Raw genomic sequence first — 14,728 nt, 5'->3', positions numbered from 1 at the left:
TCCTCTGAGGAGATTCACTGCTGAGCATGTTCTGGGTGCAGGGTGTCTGTAGCCACATGTCCCTTAAGACATGTCTCATGAATTCCTGGGCCCGTACGGAACAGCTCATCCAGGTGACTTTGAGGTGTGACTTTTTTAATGTGCAGTAATTTAAAATAGATCACTCTGAGATTTTAATTTTTTAAAAATAGTTTCTTACCTCTGTTCATTGACCCAGAATTTGCTCTTCAAGCTGAAAGCCGAAACAAATCATACAGTGAATACAACAAATATGCAGGAGTGTTAACTTTCTTTCCCAAACGCCCACTGGGCTGTCCCAGTCTTCAGGGGCATTTTTGTATTTCCTGATAGCCCCTCACAGGCCAAGGGCTTAGCCTGAAAAAAATCTGTGGAGAAAAGACTGATGTTTCCTAACCCTTGCCCTCCCGTCACATCCTGACTGCTGGGCCTTCCTTCTGGCCCTGTTGTAAGGTTATCTGTCAGATGATCTGGACCCAGGAAATAGGACAATGACCCTGGCAGCGTGGAATGAAGGCTGCAGCCCTCCCCTTTGGCACCCGGCAAGAGTGAGACTCTCATAATCTCCTGCACGCTTGGAGGAAGTTCTGAATCACTCCTAGTGCAGAGTTAAGGGACTGACTTCCAGCCAACAAGGGACAAAATTACAAGATCGGAAACGCACAGAACCAGCTCTAGTCCTCATAGTGCAGGCTCATAAGCTATCTTGGCCACAAAGCACAAAATCCCAAATTTCACATTGCAAATGTGCTCCTGAGAACAAAGGGTGGGATGCAGTCACTGTTTACTGCATTATTGAATAAATTCTATGCACTCTGCTGGTATTTTCGTGCTCAATGGTATTCCTCATTTGCTAACTGCTGGCTTGGCACTCCTTTCTCAGCAGCTGCTTTCACCATCTGCAGTGTGTTGTAGTTAACTGAGTCCATTAATCCTTCGCTTAGGGACTGGGAGGGGAAGCAACTGAAACCATGACTAGAGTTAGACAGTATGTTTTATTTTAAAATTCCAGAGAACATGGGGCTTAGACCAGGGTGCCCTATAACCTTCTCTCCATAGCATGCTCTTGTCTCACTGTTTGCTGTGATGGGGCTGCTGAAGTTGGTCCATCCTGGATGGAGCTCAACGAGAACAGCTGCAGAGATGAGGGGAGTGCCTGGCATTGGAAAGGGCAGTGATCCCAGGGCTAATTCACAGTTAGAGTACAACAGGTACAGTTAACCTGGACAACCTGTGAGCTCACAAGGACTCTCTCCCACTGTCTCCTATCTTGGTCTCATGGTTTCCTTTCTCCTTGTTGCTTCTTACTTTTCCTTTTTTAATTGTCTCTTTGTCTTCTCCCTGTCCCCCTTACTCTCCTTCCTCCCTCCAAACTTCACCTCTCTTTTTGAACTACTTAAAATATGAGACTGTATTTTGGAAAAATTCTATACTTTCTTATTTTACTTGTAGTAGTGCATGGGTTAAACTTTGCTTGGCCTAAACAAAACCAAAAACAAATCAAAATTAATCATAAGTTGCATTTGACTGGTATATGTCCCAATTGTCTTTTCTATCAGCTGAGACTTTCAAATTAGGAAAAAGAAAAAATTCCACTGCCCTGATTGTAGAAAAGTCATGAGAGGAAATTATCTTCTGATCTTAGTTAATATTTTCCCAAGGGAGCCGGGATGAAAAGTATAAAAAAGTATCTTACCTGCTTCGGATAAGAGCAGGATATGTTTTTACCAGGAAGTCGGAGACATTCCTGTCTGTAAGGTCCTGCAGAATTTCAGTGCTGCGTTGTATTCTCTGAAGCAAGGACATATCTGCATTAATTACTTCTGAATTTGAGGTGAAACTACTTGTTCTTTTTCCAAAAATCATTTGTAGACTCAACTACTGGGAAGACAGTAAAGGATTGGTGTCTCCCTAGTTCCCCCAGCAATGATGTGAAACTTCCGAGCCCTCTTTTTCCTTTATTCTATTGACGACCCAGGATAGTTCTCACTTCAGAATCCATCTCCAACCCATCTGCACGTCTCCAGCCCTGCCACATCACCCTAGACCAAGTCTCCACCCAGGCATCACCTAGACCTCTACAGACACTTCCAAACTGGTCTCTGCATCCACCCTGGCCCTCCACAATCCATTCTCCATTCAGGAGCCAGACTGAGCTCAAAAAAATAATCAATCAGAATATACCATTTGCCTTGCTTACCACACTCCAATGAGCCACAGGATCAGATCCTAATTCGTTACCAAGGCTGAGTTCACCTGTAGGCACCCCCTTGCTTCCTGACCTCCCCACTTCTGCTTCTCAAATGCACACCTCATATTCCCTCCCCCTCCCTGGACAACCTCTCAGGGCTAACTTGTCCTCGTTCAAATCTCAGCCCAAAGTTTGTTCCTCAGAGAAGTATTTTCTGTATCCAGTCACACATGGTAGTATTGTCTTCACAACTTCATGTCTATCTGAAATTTTCTTTCCAGTCTATCTGTTTACTTGTTTTTGTCTGTAGGATAGGATACAAATTCTGTGAGAGCCAGGACTTTTTCAGACTTGTTAGCTGTTCTGTCCCCAGCACCCAGAATAGTATCTGGCATAGAGCTGACACAATAAATTGTGATGTGAATGAAAGAAATCAAACAGTGCCTTACAATTTACATCACTTTGAAAATTCATCTAGAACTCGAGGTAATCAAAAGATTTTAGAGAATTCAAAAGTGCATGAGTTTGACCACCAGGTGGCACTTTAAATATAAGAATACATAGCATTTAGTTTCTGGTCTGTCATGAACCTGGGGTGTGATGAGTGCCACCCAGAGGCAGACGTGCATGGTAAGTCGCCTCAGTCATGTCTGACTCTTTGTGATGCTATGGACGGTAATCTGCCAGGCTCCTCTGTCCATAAGGATTCTCCAGGCAGGAACACTGGAGTGGGTTGCTGTGCCCTCCTCCAGGGGATGTTTCTGACCCAGAGATTGAACTCACGTCTCTTATGTCTCCTGCATTGGCAGGCAGGTTCCTTACCAGCTGAGCTATCTGGGACCCCTAAGAAAGTGCAGTTATCTTCAATTTATAAGTGAGGAAATTATCTCCAATTTATTAGAGAGGCCAAGTAACCTGTCCATGGCTCTCGGATGCCAATGATGGTGCTCATCCCACTGCCTCTTGGGGATTTGTTCATTCATTCATTGGCAGATCATGAGAGATGACCATATAGGACCCAGCTCTGTCCTAGTTAGCTTGGAGGCCTGTTATCAACCTTAGACAAACTAAGACTTCTCTGGCCCAGCTCACTGTCTCTGAAACCCCATGGAGAAGCTCATTGTGATACATTACGGCGTTTAGAACTCCATGAGGATGCCACTCAGAGCCAAGATTGCTGATATCCTTGAGAAATATAGATTTCTAACATAGATTGCATGTGTGTGTACGTGTATGCATGTCAATAACACAGCACATGGCAAACTTCTTAATCAAGATTGTTAGTAAGTGTGCTCTTGAATGGACACTACAACATGGTTTATAACAGAGAAAAACTGAAAACCTACATGTTCAGCCATGAGTGAAAGTTGCTCCTTCATGTCCAACTCTTTGTGACTCCATGGACTATGCAGTCCATGGAATTCTCCAGGTCAGAATACTGGAGAGGGTAGCCTTTCCCTTCTCCAGGGGATCTTCCTGACCCAGGAATTGCAGGCAGATTCTTTACCAACTGAGCTATCAGGAAAGCTCCTATCAGCAGTGTGAGATGCATGCTTGCTTGCCTGCTCAGTCACTTCAGTCATGTCCGACTCTCTGCGACCCCATGGACCACGGCCCGCCAGGCTCCCCTGTCCATGGGATTTTCCAGGCAAGAGTACTGGAGTGGGTTGCCATTTCCTTCTCCAGTGAGAGATGAAATAAATGAAAGTAAATCCAAACAGTAGGATAGTGTGCAGGCATGCTATGATGAGGTAGATGTATATTTACTGATGTGGACATATGTTCATGATATGTTATTTATTGGTTGCAGGTTTCAGGACAACATTTTGAATATAACCCTGTTTGAACAAATAAAAACTAAATATTATTGGTGGTTATTGCCAAGTGATAGGGTGATATCTTTTTGTTCTGACTTCTCTGTATTTTCTAATTTTTCTATAGTAAGCATGCACGATATATTATTTTCTCAATACTCAAAGATATTTTCTTACTAGATTGAATGGGAGTGTTTAATGGAAATGAAACTTTTGGTCAGTGACTTCCTTCAGTTGGTGAGGACCCAGAGCCTCACTTAGTCCTTCACTTAGCTGTTAGTTTGAAATGGTAGTTGTCTAGAAACTCAGGAGGTGCAATGGCTGCAGTTGCAGGCAGGCTCAGGGCCCTGGTGGCCCCCAGAGGGTGGAGGTACCTGCGGGGGTGGGAGGCCCCCTGCGCCCTCAGGGCACTCAGGGAGCATGGTGAGCTTCTCTCTGGTGCTGCACCTGCAGGCAGGTGAAGGTTGGTCCGCTGTCCATCGCTGCTGTTGGAGCAAGTGGGTGACGTCCGGGGACACAGATGGAGTCTTCCAGGGGCTTGAATTTCCACAGGGGAACTCCCTCATGGAAGACAAGAGAATATTCCACAGTCAGATCCAAAGTTTATAAAACTCCTAAAAATGAGAAATAGCACCTAGCCCTTTCCTTCTTAGCCATTTTTTCCCTTTTCTCAGACCCATGCATTTTCTTCTACTCTTAAAGGTTTCTGCTCAAGAAAAATCAAGACTAGAATTTTGTTGATTGACTATGTGGTGTGGGTCTAGGCAAGGATTATCTAGAGTGATATAATTTTCCTTTTATCTGCTGGCAGCTCTGTTAAGGGAACAAATACAAGAATTTGAAATTAGTCTATTTTGGTCCTCACAAATAACTCTGAAAAAGACTAGATGAAAAAAGCATTTAAAATTATACTGAACATTTTAAATTCTTGTTGTATTTCAACCACCAATGAATGAAAGCATGACTTTTCCTCTAGAACTCTCTTCTCTACACTGAAAGCAATATTGAAAGTTGGCCATATGTGTAAGTAATGCCGTTCTAGGTCCAATTACTTGCACACCCCCATCTCTCTCCTTCTTCCTTCAGATTCCTTTCTAAGAAGTTGTGAGTAGCATATGTCAACTCAGTTTGGAACTTTATTGAGAATTATAGAAATAGAGACTTATCCAGTGATGCAGAGGCTTCCTGAAAGCTAGTGAACACCCCTGCACACAGGTGTTGAAGGAGAGGCCCGGTGAGTGCTGCTCAGGGATACGGAAGTGTCTGAGTAATATAGATGGGGTCTCGCCAACCATGCTGTCCTAGGCCCCCACTATTGGGCTCTCCCAGGGCAGCTGTTGGTGTTACAGCAGGGGAGCATAGGGACTTACGGAAGCCACTCTTCCTTCAGGCAGCGGTTGCCAAAGCCTGGCTTATTCACAAGGACATCTGCAAGTGCTGAGAGCCATTCACTGTCCGGCTGGTCCATACTAGACAGAGTGAGTGGGGCACAGTGGAGGTGTGACTGGGACAAAGCCACCAACATGGAACTCAACAAATGTCTACTGAATGGGTACTGTGTGCCAGGCATGCACACAGGGCACAGCACGCTGCCTTGATGGGGCTCTGGGTCTCCTGAGAAGGGCGTAGGTAGGCTGCCTGAACACACTCAGTGGTCCGATGCCACATCGTGTCTGCAATTCAAAACAAGGGAACTTAAACCCACTCACCCACCATCTGCCTTCTCTTTCCTTACTCCTGGCAGTCTTGGGTGTCCATGTGGAGGTCACCTTTCCCAGGTGGCAAATTATCTTTCTTTCCGAGGGCAGCCTGAGGACCCCTATCACACTGGTGACTGTCCCAGAGTGGGAAGGGCAGGGCCCTACCAAGCAGCAGGGGACCCAAGGGCCCCACAACCCAAGGAGGTGAATGATGACCTTTGGGATGAGTCTACACACCTGAAGAAGGTGTACTGCTGTCCATATATCCAGGGGTGAAGGGTCAGAGCAGGATATTCACCAAAAGGAGGGATGATGAGGGAAAGCATTAGAGCCAAAAACACAAAAGTGGCCGGAAGCACAATCTGTGGGAAAATAAACATGGTAACTTAGGCTATGGTATCACACACACACACACACACACAAACACACACACACAGCACAATCTGTGGGAAAATAAACATGGTAACTTAGGCTATGGTATGATACACACACACACACACACACACACAATCTGTGGGAAAATAAACATGGTAACTTAGGCTATGGTATGATACACACACACACACACAGCACAATCTGTGGGAAAATAAACATGGTAACTTAGGCTATGGTATCACACACACACACACACACACACACACACACACACACGAGTCTTTTAAACATTTATCCGGCATCCTCATAACTAGCCCCTAATAGAGATTAACATGATGAGAGGATGTGCAAAGGCAAGTTGTGAAGGAGAACAGAGAACATTCTACCCTTTGAAGGGTAGTTAAAGCAGGCCAGTATTGAACCCTAAAGTAGGCCAGTGCTCAGCCAGAGGTAAACCAGAGTCTCTACTTCTGAACAAAAAATCTAAAGAGAAAAAGTAGACAATGACGTAGGGTCTTCAAAAAATGAATAAAAACATGATTTTACCTTCCCCTGTAAAAATAAAACCAATATTAATATATTCATTATTTTCTCTGCTAAGTGTACTAGAATACTTACAAAGAAGCTTCATGTTACCAAGAAGAAGCAAAGGTTGGCAAGAAGAAAACAAAGCTGACAGAACCCAAAGATGGTACCCGTGGCTATGTCTGACCCCACATGCACAAGAAAGCCTGGGAGAGGATGAGGAGGCCAGGGAGGCCACCAGCAAACAGGCACAGCCAAAGACTGCAGTAATACCTGCGCCAGGAAGTCCTTGTGGCTGCGGATGGTGTGCTGGAACCTCTTGACCAGCAGAGCGTGCACGTGCTGGACGACAAGCCGCGCTCCTGAGTTCAGTCGGCTGTGTCCCTCCTGCTCCGGTGGAGGCTGGCCCTCCGGGTGAGCAGCTGGTTCCCCAGGGTGGCTGCTGGAGCCCTGGGGAGTCTGTCTGGCCTTCTCGCTAGGACCCAAACAGGGGTGTCGAAGGTTGATGTTTTCTCTTTTCTGCTGAGTGCCTCCTGGTTTGGAAGATGGAATGAGTAAATTAGAAAAACATTCACAAGGTCAATTTTTTTCTTACTGTGTTAATTTTCCCTTCATCTAAGTTAGAAACAAAATATCTGTCAGAAACATTAAGAAAAAATTTTAAATTCTACTTTCTGATATAAATCATTTTAGACAGAATTGCCTGAAAATGCTTTAAAAATCTCTCCATAAAGAGAGGATCAAAACACATAAGCAAAAAATAAAAACAATAAAGTTGCAGAACAATACGTGTAATAAGATCATATTTATGTTAGCACATGTGTCACATGGAAAGAAACATGTTTTATGTATACACATACACTCACAATGTGTACCCATGTGCAAAATTTTGAAAGAATACCTGTTAATTGTTAAAAGATCACTTCAGGGGCAGAGCTGGACGGGGCAGGGGATGAACTGGGAAGGGTTAGCCTTTTTTGTATTATTTGAATTTAACAGCAAAATATATTCATGTATAACCTGTGTACATGAAAAGAAAGAGTCAGCTTGGTTCTTTCTATATTTTTAGAGGTCACCGAGAAGTAGAAAGCAGAAAGACCAATAAACTAGGAGTTAGGAGACCTGGGTGTGAATCCTGACTCTAACTAACTAGATGTGCAAATTTGTCTTAATGACTCAATCTGTCTGAATCTGAGTTTTCTCATCTGTAAAATGAAAAAAAGAAAAGGGTTATTATGAAGATTAAATGAGCTAACACATGTGAATGTGCTTTGTAAACCATTGCAAGTCATCAGCTATTTTGAAGCTAGAGTGTATCATCGCCAATTAAAATGTTCTTGCAGAATGTGGTGTTGGACCTAGAGAGCTTAGAGGACGGCTGGCTGGCCCCCACGTCTCTCTCCTAACGTCCTCCAGGAAAAGAACAACTGCCGAGGGAGCTGGGTCAGCTGAGTCATTCTTTCAGCTAATTTCCACAGGCACCTGCAGGGTGCCAGGCTCACTACTTAGAGGGTGACCATCTGCAGGCTCACTGACAACTCAGCACCAGCTCCCCAGTTCTGCCTCCCTTCTCCTGATCTGGACTCGGCTTTGACGCCTTTTCTGTGGCTGGCCCTCCCTCTGGCAGGATTTCTGCTGCCTGTCTTCATGCCTGTCCTCTGAGCTGCACTCTCCCTGAAACCCCATCCAGGCTGTAGGCCCCTGTTCAGATCAGAGTCGAGGGCTTCAGGCCGGTTTGTCCCTGGCTCTCTGCTACCCTCTAGAGGCCACTGGCAATGAGACATCCTTCGGAAATGGCCTGGAGTCTCTTGGTGCCGTGCAGCTCCATACAGCCACAGCTCCTTCAGACTCTGAAGACAAGACCAGAAAAACGCCGGCCTCAAAAACAGAGCCCTTTCAGACAAATGCAATTAGCAATCTGAAAAATGGGAGACAATCTGAAAAATAGGAGTGTGTAATCGAGGGCCCTAGATTTGAGAACTGAGACCAAGGAATAAGACTGAGAAGCCTATATGACTTTAAGGCAAGTCATCCAATTTATAAGAGCTGTTTAGCCAGATGTTCTTGCCTGGAAAATCCCACGGACAGAGGAATCTGGTTGGCCACAGTCCACGGAGTTGCAAAGAGATGGACACAACTGAGTGACTAACACTTTTACTTTCTTTTCCCCAGATGGGGTCAATCTCTGCCCTACCAGCCTCATAAGGCTATAGCAACAATCAAATAAAACAATGGATATTTAGTTTTTTGTAAAGTATAAGTTATGGCTGAGTTTGAGGTAAGAGATATTTGTAAGTGCTGAGATGAGGGTATTGCTGAATCATTACCAGAAATTGCACACTGTGTTAAGACTTAGCATGCTTTAACTCATTTAATTCTCTCAATAACCTAGCTATGACAAAGCTAGACAGTGTATTAAAAAGCAGAGACATCACTTTGCTGATGAAGGTCCGTCTAGTCAAAGCTATGGTTTTTCCAGTAGTCATGTATGGATGTGAGAGTTGGGCCATAAAGAAGGCTGAGTGCTGAAGAATTGATGCTTTTGAACTGTAGTGTTGGAGAAGACTCTTGAGAGTTCCCTTGGACTGCAAGGAGATCAAACCAGTCCATCCTAAAGGAAATCAGTCCTGAATATTCATTGGAAGGACTGATGCTGAAGCTGAAGCTCCAATACTTTGGCCACCTGATGTGAAGAGCTGGCTCATTAGAAAAGACCCCGATGCTGGGAAAGATTGAAGGCAGGAGGAGAAGGGGACGACAGAGGATGAGATGGTTGGATGGCATCACTGACTCAATGGACATGAGTTTGAGCAAGCTCCGGGAGATGGTGAAGGACAGGGAAGTCTGGTGTGCTGCAGTCCATGGGGCCACAAAGAGTTGGACATGACTGAGTGAGTGAACAACAACCTTCAAAGGTGGATACTATTATCATCCCCATTTGGCATATGAGGAAACTGAGGTACAAAGAAACTAAATATTAATAAGTCCTAGGGATATAATGTATGACATGATAAATTTAATTAACACAGCTATATGTTATCCATGGAAGTTATTAAGGGAATGAATCTTAAGAGTGTTCAGAAACAAAAAAAGAGGCTAAGTATCTACCCAAGGGGGCTTCCCAGGTGGCACTAGTGGAAAAGAACCCATCTGCCAATGTAGGAGACATAAGAGATGCGGCTTAGATCCCTACCTAGGTCGGGAAGGTCCCCTGGAGGACGGCATGTCAACCTACTCTAGTATTCTTGCCTGGAGAATCCCATGGACAGAGGAGCCTGGCGGGCAAAGAGTCGGACGTGACTGAAGCAACTTAGCACACATGCATCTACCCAAAGCCACTCAATCAACAAACTATAGAATTCAGGGTTGGTGTTTGGCCTGCTTCATTGTAGAGGCTACACTCAACTCCTACCCCTGACTGTCTCTTTGGAACATCTTATTCTATTAATATATCCAGAATGACCACTCTTCTGATGTATAATTTATTCTTTTGCTGCTGCTTCTGCTAAGTCGCTTCAGTCGTGTCCGACTCTTTGCAACCCCATAGACAGCAGCCCACCAGGCTCCCCCGTCCCTGGGATTCACCAGGCAAGAACACTGGAGTGGGTTGCCATTTCCTTCTCCAATGCATGAAAGTGAAAAGTCAAAGGGAAGTCGCTCAGTCGTGTCTGACTCTTCGTGACCCCATGGACTGCAGCCCACCAGGCTCCTCTGTCCGTGGGACTTTCCAGGCAAGAGTACTGAAGTGGGGTGCCATTGCCTTCTCTGAATTTATTTATTCTTCTAAGAGGACTAATTATTAAGCAGAAGCACTCTGTGCAGATTAAAGGCCCCAATTCTTGAATTCATCATAGTTTCTTATATAAATTATCATGTTTTCATTCTGGTCTTGGTTAATGGAAGTTTTTGCCCTTGGGTGAGTTGAGGGAACTTAACTGCTGTGTCTAAAGAGCTGGAAAGAAGACCTGGGCCCTGTGGCGGGCTGCTCTCACTCCTTCCAGGGCACTGCTCTTTACTCCCCGCCCTGCCCGGAGGGCCACCTCTTCTGGCAACCGCACAGCCTACCTGGATCATGGCACACATCTGGGCTGATATATTGGACCACTGATAGTTCTAGACAGAGCCGGGATCACTTACAAAGCAAGGTGGAAACCATGACTTAAGAGCAGGCACCAGAGAGGAGCATAAAGATGGCGGAGGAATAGGACGGGAAGACCACTCTCTCCCTCACTAATTCCTCAAAAGAACATTTCAACGCTGAGCAAACTCCACAAAACAACCTCTGTAGGCTGGCAGAGGACAGCAGGCAACCAGAAAAGCAGACCATTGTCTTCAAAAACAGATGGAGAAGTCTAGAGGCTACTGTAAAAACTGAAGACCAGAAGCAGGAGGCTTAAATACAAAACCTGAAAACATTAGAGAACTCTTGAATTCAGGGAACATTAAGCAATAGGAGCTCATCAAATGCCTTCATACTTACACTGAAACCAAGCTCCACCCAAGGGCCAACAAGTTCCAAAACAAGACATATCACTCAAATTCTCCAGCAACACAGGAACACTCCCCTGAGCTTGAATATACAGGCAGCTCAAAATTATTCCAAAACCTTTGATGTCTCATAACCCATCACTGGTCACTCCACTGCACTCCAGAGAGAAGAAACCCAGCTCCACCCACCGGAACTCCAAGATAAGCCTCCCTAACCAGGAAACCTTGACAAGCCACTGATAGAACCCCACCCACAGTGAGGAAGCTCCATAATAAAGAGAACTCCACAAATCACCAGAATATAAAAAGACCACCCCAAACGCAGCAATATAACCAAGATGAAGAGACAGAGGAATACTCAGCAGGTAAAGGAACAGGAGAGTTGCCCACCAAACCAAACAAAAGAGGAAGAAGTAGGGAATCTACCTGAGAAGGAATTCCGAATATTGATAGTGAAAATGATCCAAAATCTTGAAATCAAAATGGAATCACAGATAAATAGCCTAGAGACAAGGATTGAGAAGATGCAAGAAAGGTTTAACAAGGACCTAGAAGAAATAAAAAAGAGTCAAAATATAATGAATAATGCAATAAATGAGATCAGAAACACTCTGGAGGCAACAAATAGTAGAATAACGGAGGCAGAAGATAGGATTAGTGAAATAGAAGATAGAATGGTAGAAATAAATGAATCAGAGAGGAAACAAGAAATACGAATTAAAAGAAACGAGGACAATCTCAGAGACCTCCAGGACAATATGAAACGCTCCAACATTCGAATTATAGGAGTCCCAGAAGAAGAAGACAGAAAGAAAGATCATGAGAAAATCCTTGAGGAGATAATAGTTGAAAACTTCCCTAAAATGGGGAAGGAAATAATCACCCAAGTCCAAGAAACACAGAGAGTTCCAAATAGGATAAACCCAAGGCGAAACACCCCAAGACACATATTAATTAAATTAACAAAGGTCAAACACAAAGAACAAATATTAAAAGCAGCAAGGGAAAAACAACAAATAACACACAAGGGGATTCCCATAAGGATAACAGCTGATCTTTCAATAGAAACTCTTCAGGCCAGGAGGGAATGGCAAGACATACTTAAAGTGATGAAAGACAATAACCTACAGCCCAGATTACTGTACCCAGCAAGGATCTCATTCAAATACGAAGGAGAAATCAAAAGCTTTACAGACAAGCAAAAGCTGAGAGAATTCAGCACCACCAAACCAGCTCTCCAACAAATTCTAAAGGATATTCTCTAGACAGGAAACCGAAAAAGGTGTATAAACCCGAACCCAAAACAATAAAGTAAATGGTAACGGGATCATACTTATCAATAATTACCTTAAACGTAAATGGGTTGAACGCCCCAACCAAAAGGCAAAGACTGGCCGAATGGATACAAAAACAAGACCCCTCTATATGTTGCTTACAAGAGACCCACCTCAAAACAAGGGACACATATAGACTGAAAGTGAAGGGCTGGAATAAGATATACCACGCAAATAGAGACCAAAAGAAAGCAGGAGTGGCAATACTCATATCTGATAAAATAGACTTTAAAACAAAGGCTGTGAAAAGAGACAAAGAAGGCCACTACATAATGATCAAAGGATCAATCCAAGAAGAAGATATAACAATTATAAATATATATGCACCCAATATAGGAGCACCGCAATATGTAAGACAAATGCTAACAAGTATGAAAGGGGAAATCAACAATAACACAATAATAGTGGGAGACTTTAATACCCCACTCACACCTATGGATAGATCAACTAAACAGAAAATTAACAAAGAAACGCAAACTTTAAATGATACATTAGATCAATTAGACCTAATTGATATCTATAGGACATTTCACCCCAAAACAATGAATTTCACCTTTTTTTCAAGTGCTCATGGAACCTTCTCCAGGATAGATCACATCCTGGGCCATAAATCTAAACTTGATAAATTCAAAAAAATCGAAATCATTCCAAGCATCTTTTCTGACCATAATGCATTAAGATTAGATCTCAATTACAGGAGAAAAACTACTAAAAATTCCAACATATGGAGGTTGAACAACACACTTCTGAATAACCAACAAATCACAGAAGAAATCAAAAAAGAAATCAAAATATGCATAGAAACTAATGAAAATGAAAACACAACAACCCAAAACCTGTGGGACACTATAAAAGCAGTGCTAAGAGGAAAGTTCATAGCAATACAGGCATACCTCAAGAAACAAGAAAAAAGTCAAATAAATAACCTAACTCTACAACTAAAGCAACTAGAAAAGGAAGAATTGGAGAACCCCAGAGTTAGTAGAAGGAAAGAAATCTTAAAAATTAGGGCAGAAATAAATGCTAAAGAAACAAAAGAGACCATAGCAAAAATCAACAAGGCCAAAAGCTGGTTCTTTGAAAGGATAAATAAAATTGACAAACCACTAGCCAGACTCATCAAGAAGCAAAGAGAGAAAAATCAAATCAATAAAATTAGAAATGAAAATGGAGAGATCACAACAGACGACACAGAAATACAAAAGATCATAAGAGACTACTATCAGCAGTTGTATGCCAATAAAATGGACAATGTGGAAGAAATGGACAAATTCTTAGAAAAGTACAATTTTCCAAAACTGAACCAGGAAGAAATAGAAAATCTTAACAGACCCATCACCAGCACGGAAATTGAAACTGTAATCAGAAATCTTCCAGCAAACAAAAGCCCAGGTCCAGACGGCTTCACAGCTGAATTCTACCAAAAATTTCGAGAAGAGCTAACACCTATCCTACTCAAACTCTTCCAGAAAATTGCAGAGGAAGGTAAACTTCCAAACTCATTCTATGAGGCCACCATCACCCTAATACCAAAACCTGACAAAGATGTCACAAAAAAAGAAAACTACAGGCCAATATCACTGATGAACATAGATGCAAAAATCCTCAACAAAATTCTAGCAATCAGAATCCAACAACATATTAAAAAGATCATACACCATGACCAAGTGGGCTTTATCCCAGGGATGCAAGGATTCTTCAATATCCGCAAATCAATCAATGTAATTCACCACATTAACAAATTGAAAAATAAAAACCATATGATTATCTCAATAGATGCAGAGAAGGCCTTTGACAAAATTCAACATCCATTTATGATAAAAACTCTCCAGAAAGCAGGAATAGAAGGAACATACCTCAACATAATAAAAGCTATATATGACAAACCCACAGCAAACATTATCCTTAATGGTGAAAAATTGAAAGCATTTCCCCTAAAGTCAGGAACAAGACAAGGGTGTCCACTTTCACCGCTACTATTCAACATAGTTCTGGAAGTTTTGGCCACAGCAATCAGAGCAGAAAAAGAAATAAAAGGAATCCAAATTGGAAAAGAAGAAGTAAAACTCTCACTGTTTGCAGATGACATGATCCTCTACATGGAAAACCCTAAAGACTCCACCAGAAAATTACTAGAGCTCATCAATGAATATAGTAAAGTTGCAGGATATAAAATCAACACACAGAAATCCCTTGCATTCCTATACACTAATAATGAGAAAGTAGAAAAAGAAATTAAGGAAACAATTCCATTCACCATTGCAACAAAAAGAATAAAATACT

General features: G+C 42.8%; 1 protein-coding gene across 1 annotated transcript in view; it reads right to left on the bottom strand.

Annotated features, from left to right (window-relative positions):
* ABCA4 (ATP binding cassette subfamily A member 4) overlaps positions 1-14,728 on the bottom strand; it is a 152,478-nt gene that overhangs the window by 34,486 nt on the left and 103,264 nt on the right. Inside the window, exons 27-32 of the mRNA XM_068964606.1 lie at positions 6,897-7,156; positions 5,961-6,085; positions 5,394-5,492; positions 4,398-4,584; positions 1,715-1,809; positions 200-232 (exon numbers count right to left, since the gene is read on the bottom strand). Of these exons, the coding sequence (XP_068820707.1) occupies positions 200-232; positions 1,715-1,809; positions 4,398-4,584; positions 5,394-5,492; positions 5,961-6,085; positions 6,897-7,156 (799 nt within the window). The remainder of the gene's footprint in view (positions 1-199; positions 233-1,714; positions 1,810-4,397; positions 4,585-5,393; positions 5,493-5,960; positions 6,086-6,896; positions 7,157-14,728) is intronic.

The sequence above is a fragment of the Capricornis sumatraensis genome, chromosome 2, assembly GCF_032405125.1.
Source record: "Capricornis sumatraensis isolate serow.1 chromosome 2, serow.2, whole genome shotgun sequence".
Lineage (NCBI taxonomy): Eukaryota > Metazoa > Chordata > Mammalia > Artiodactyla > Bovidae > Capricornis > Capricornis sumatraensis.
This window is presented reverse-complemented; position numbering and strand designations above follow the sequence as displayed.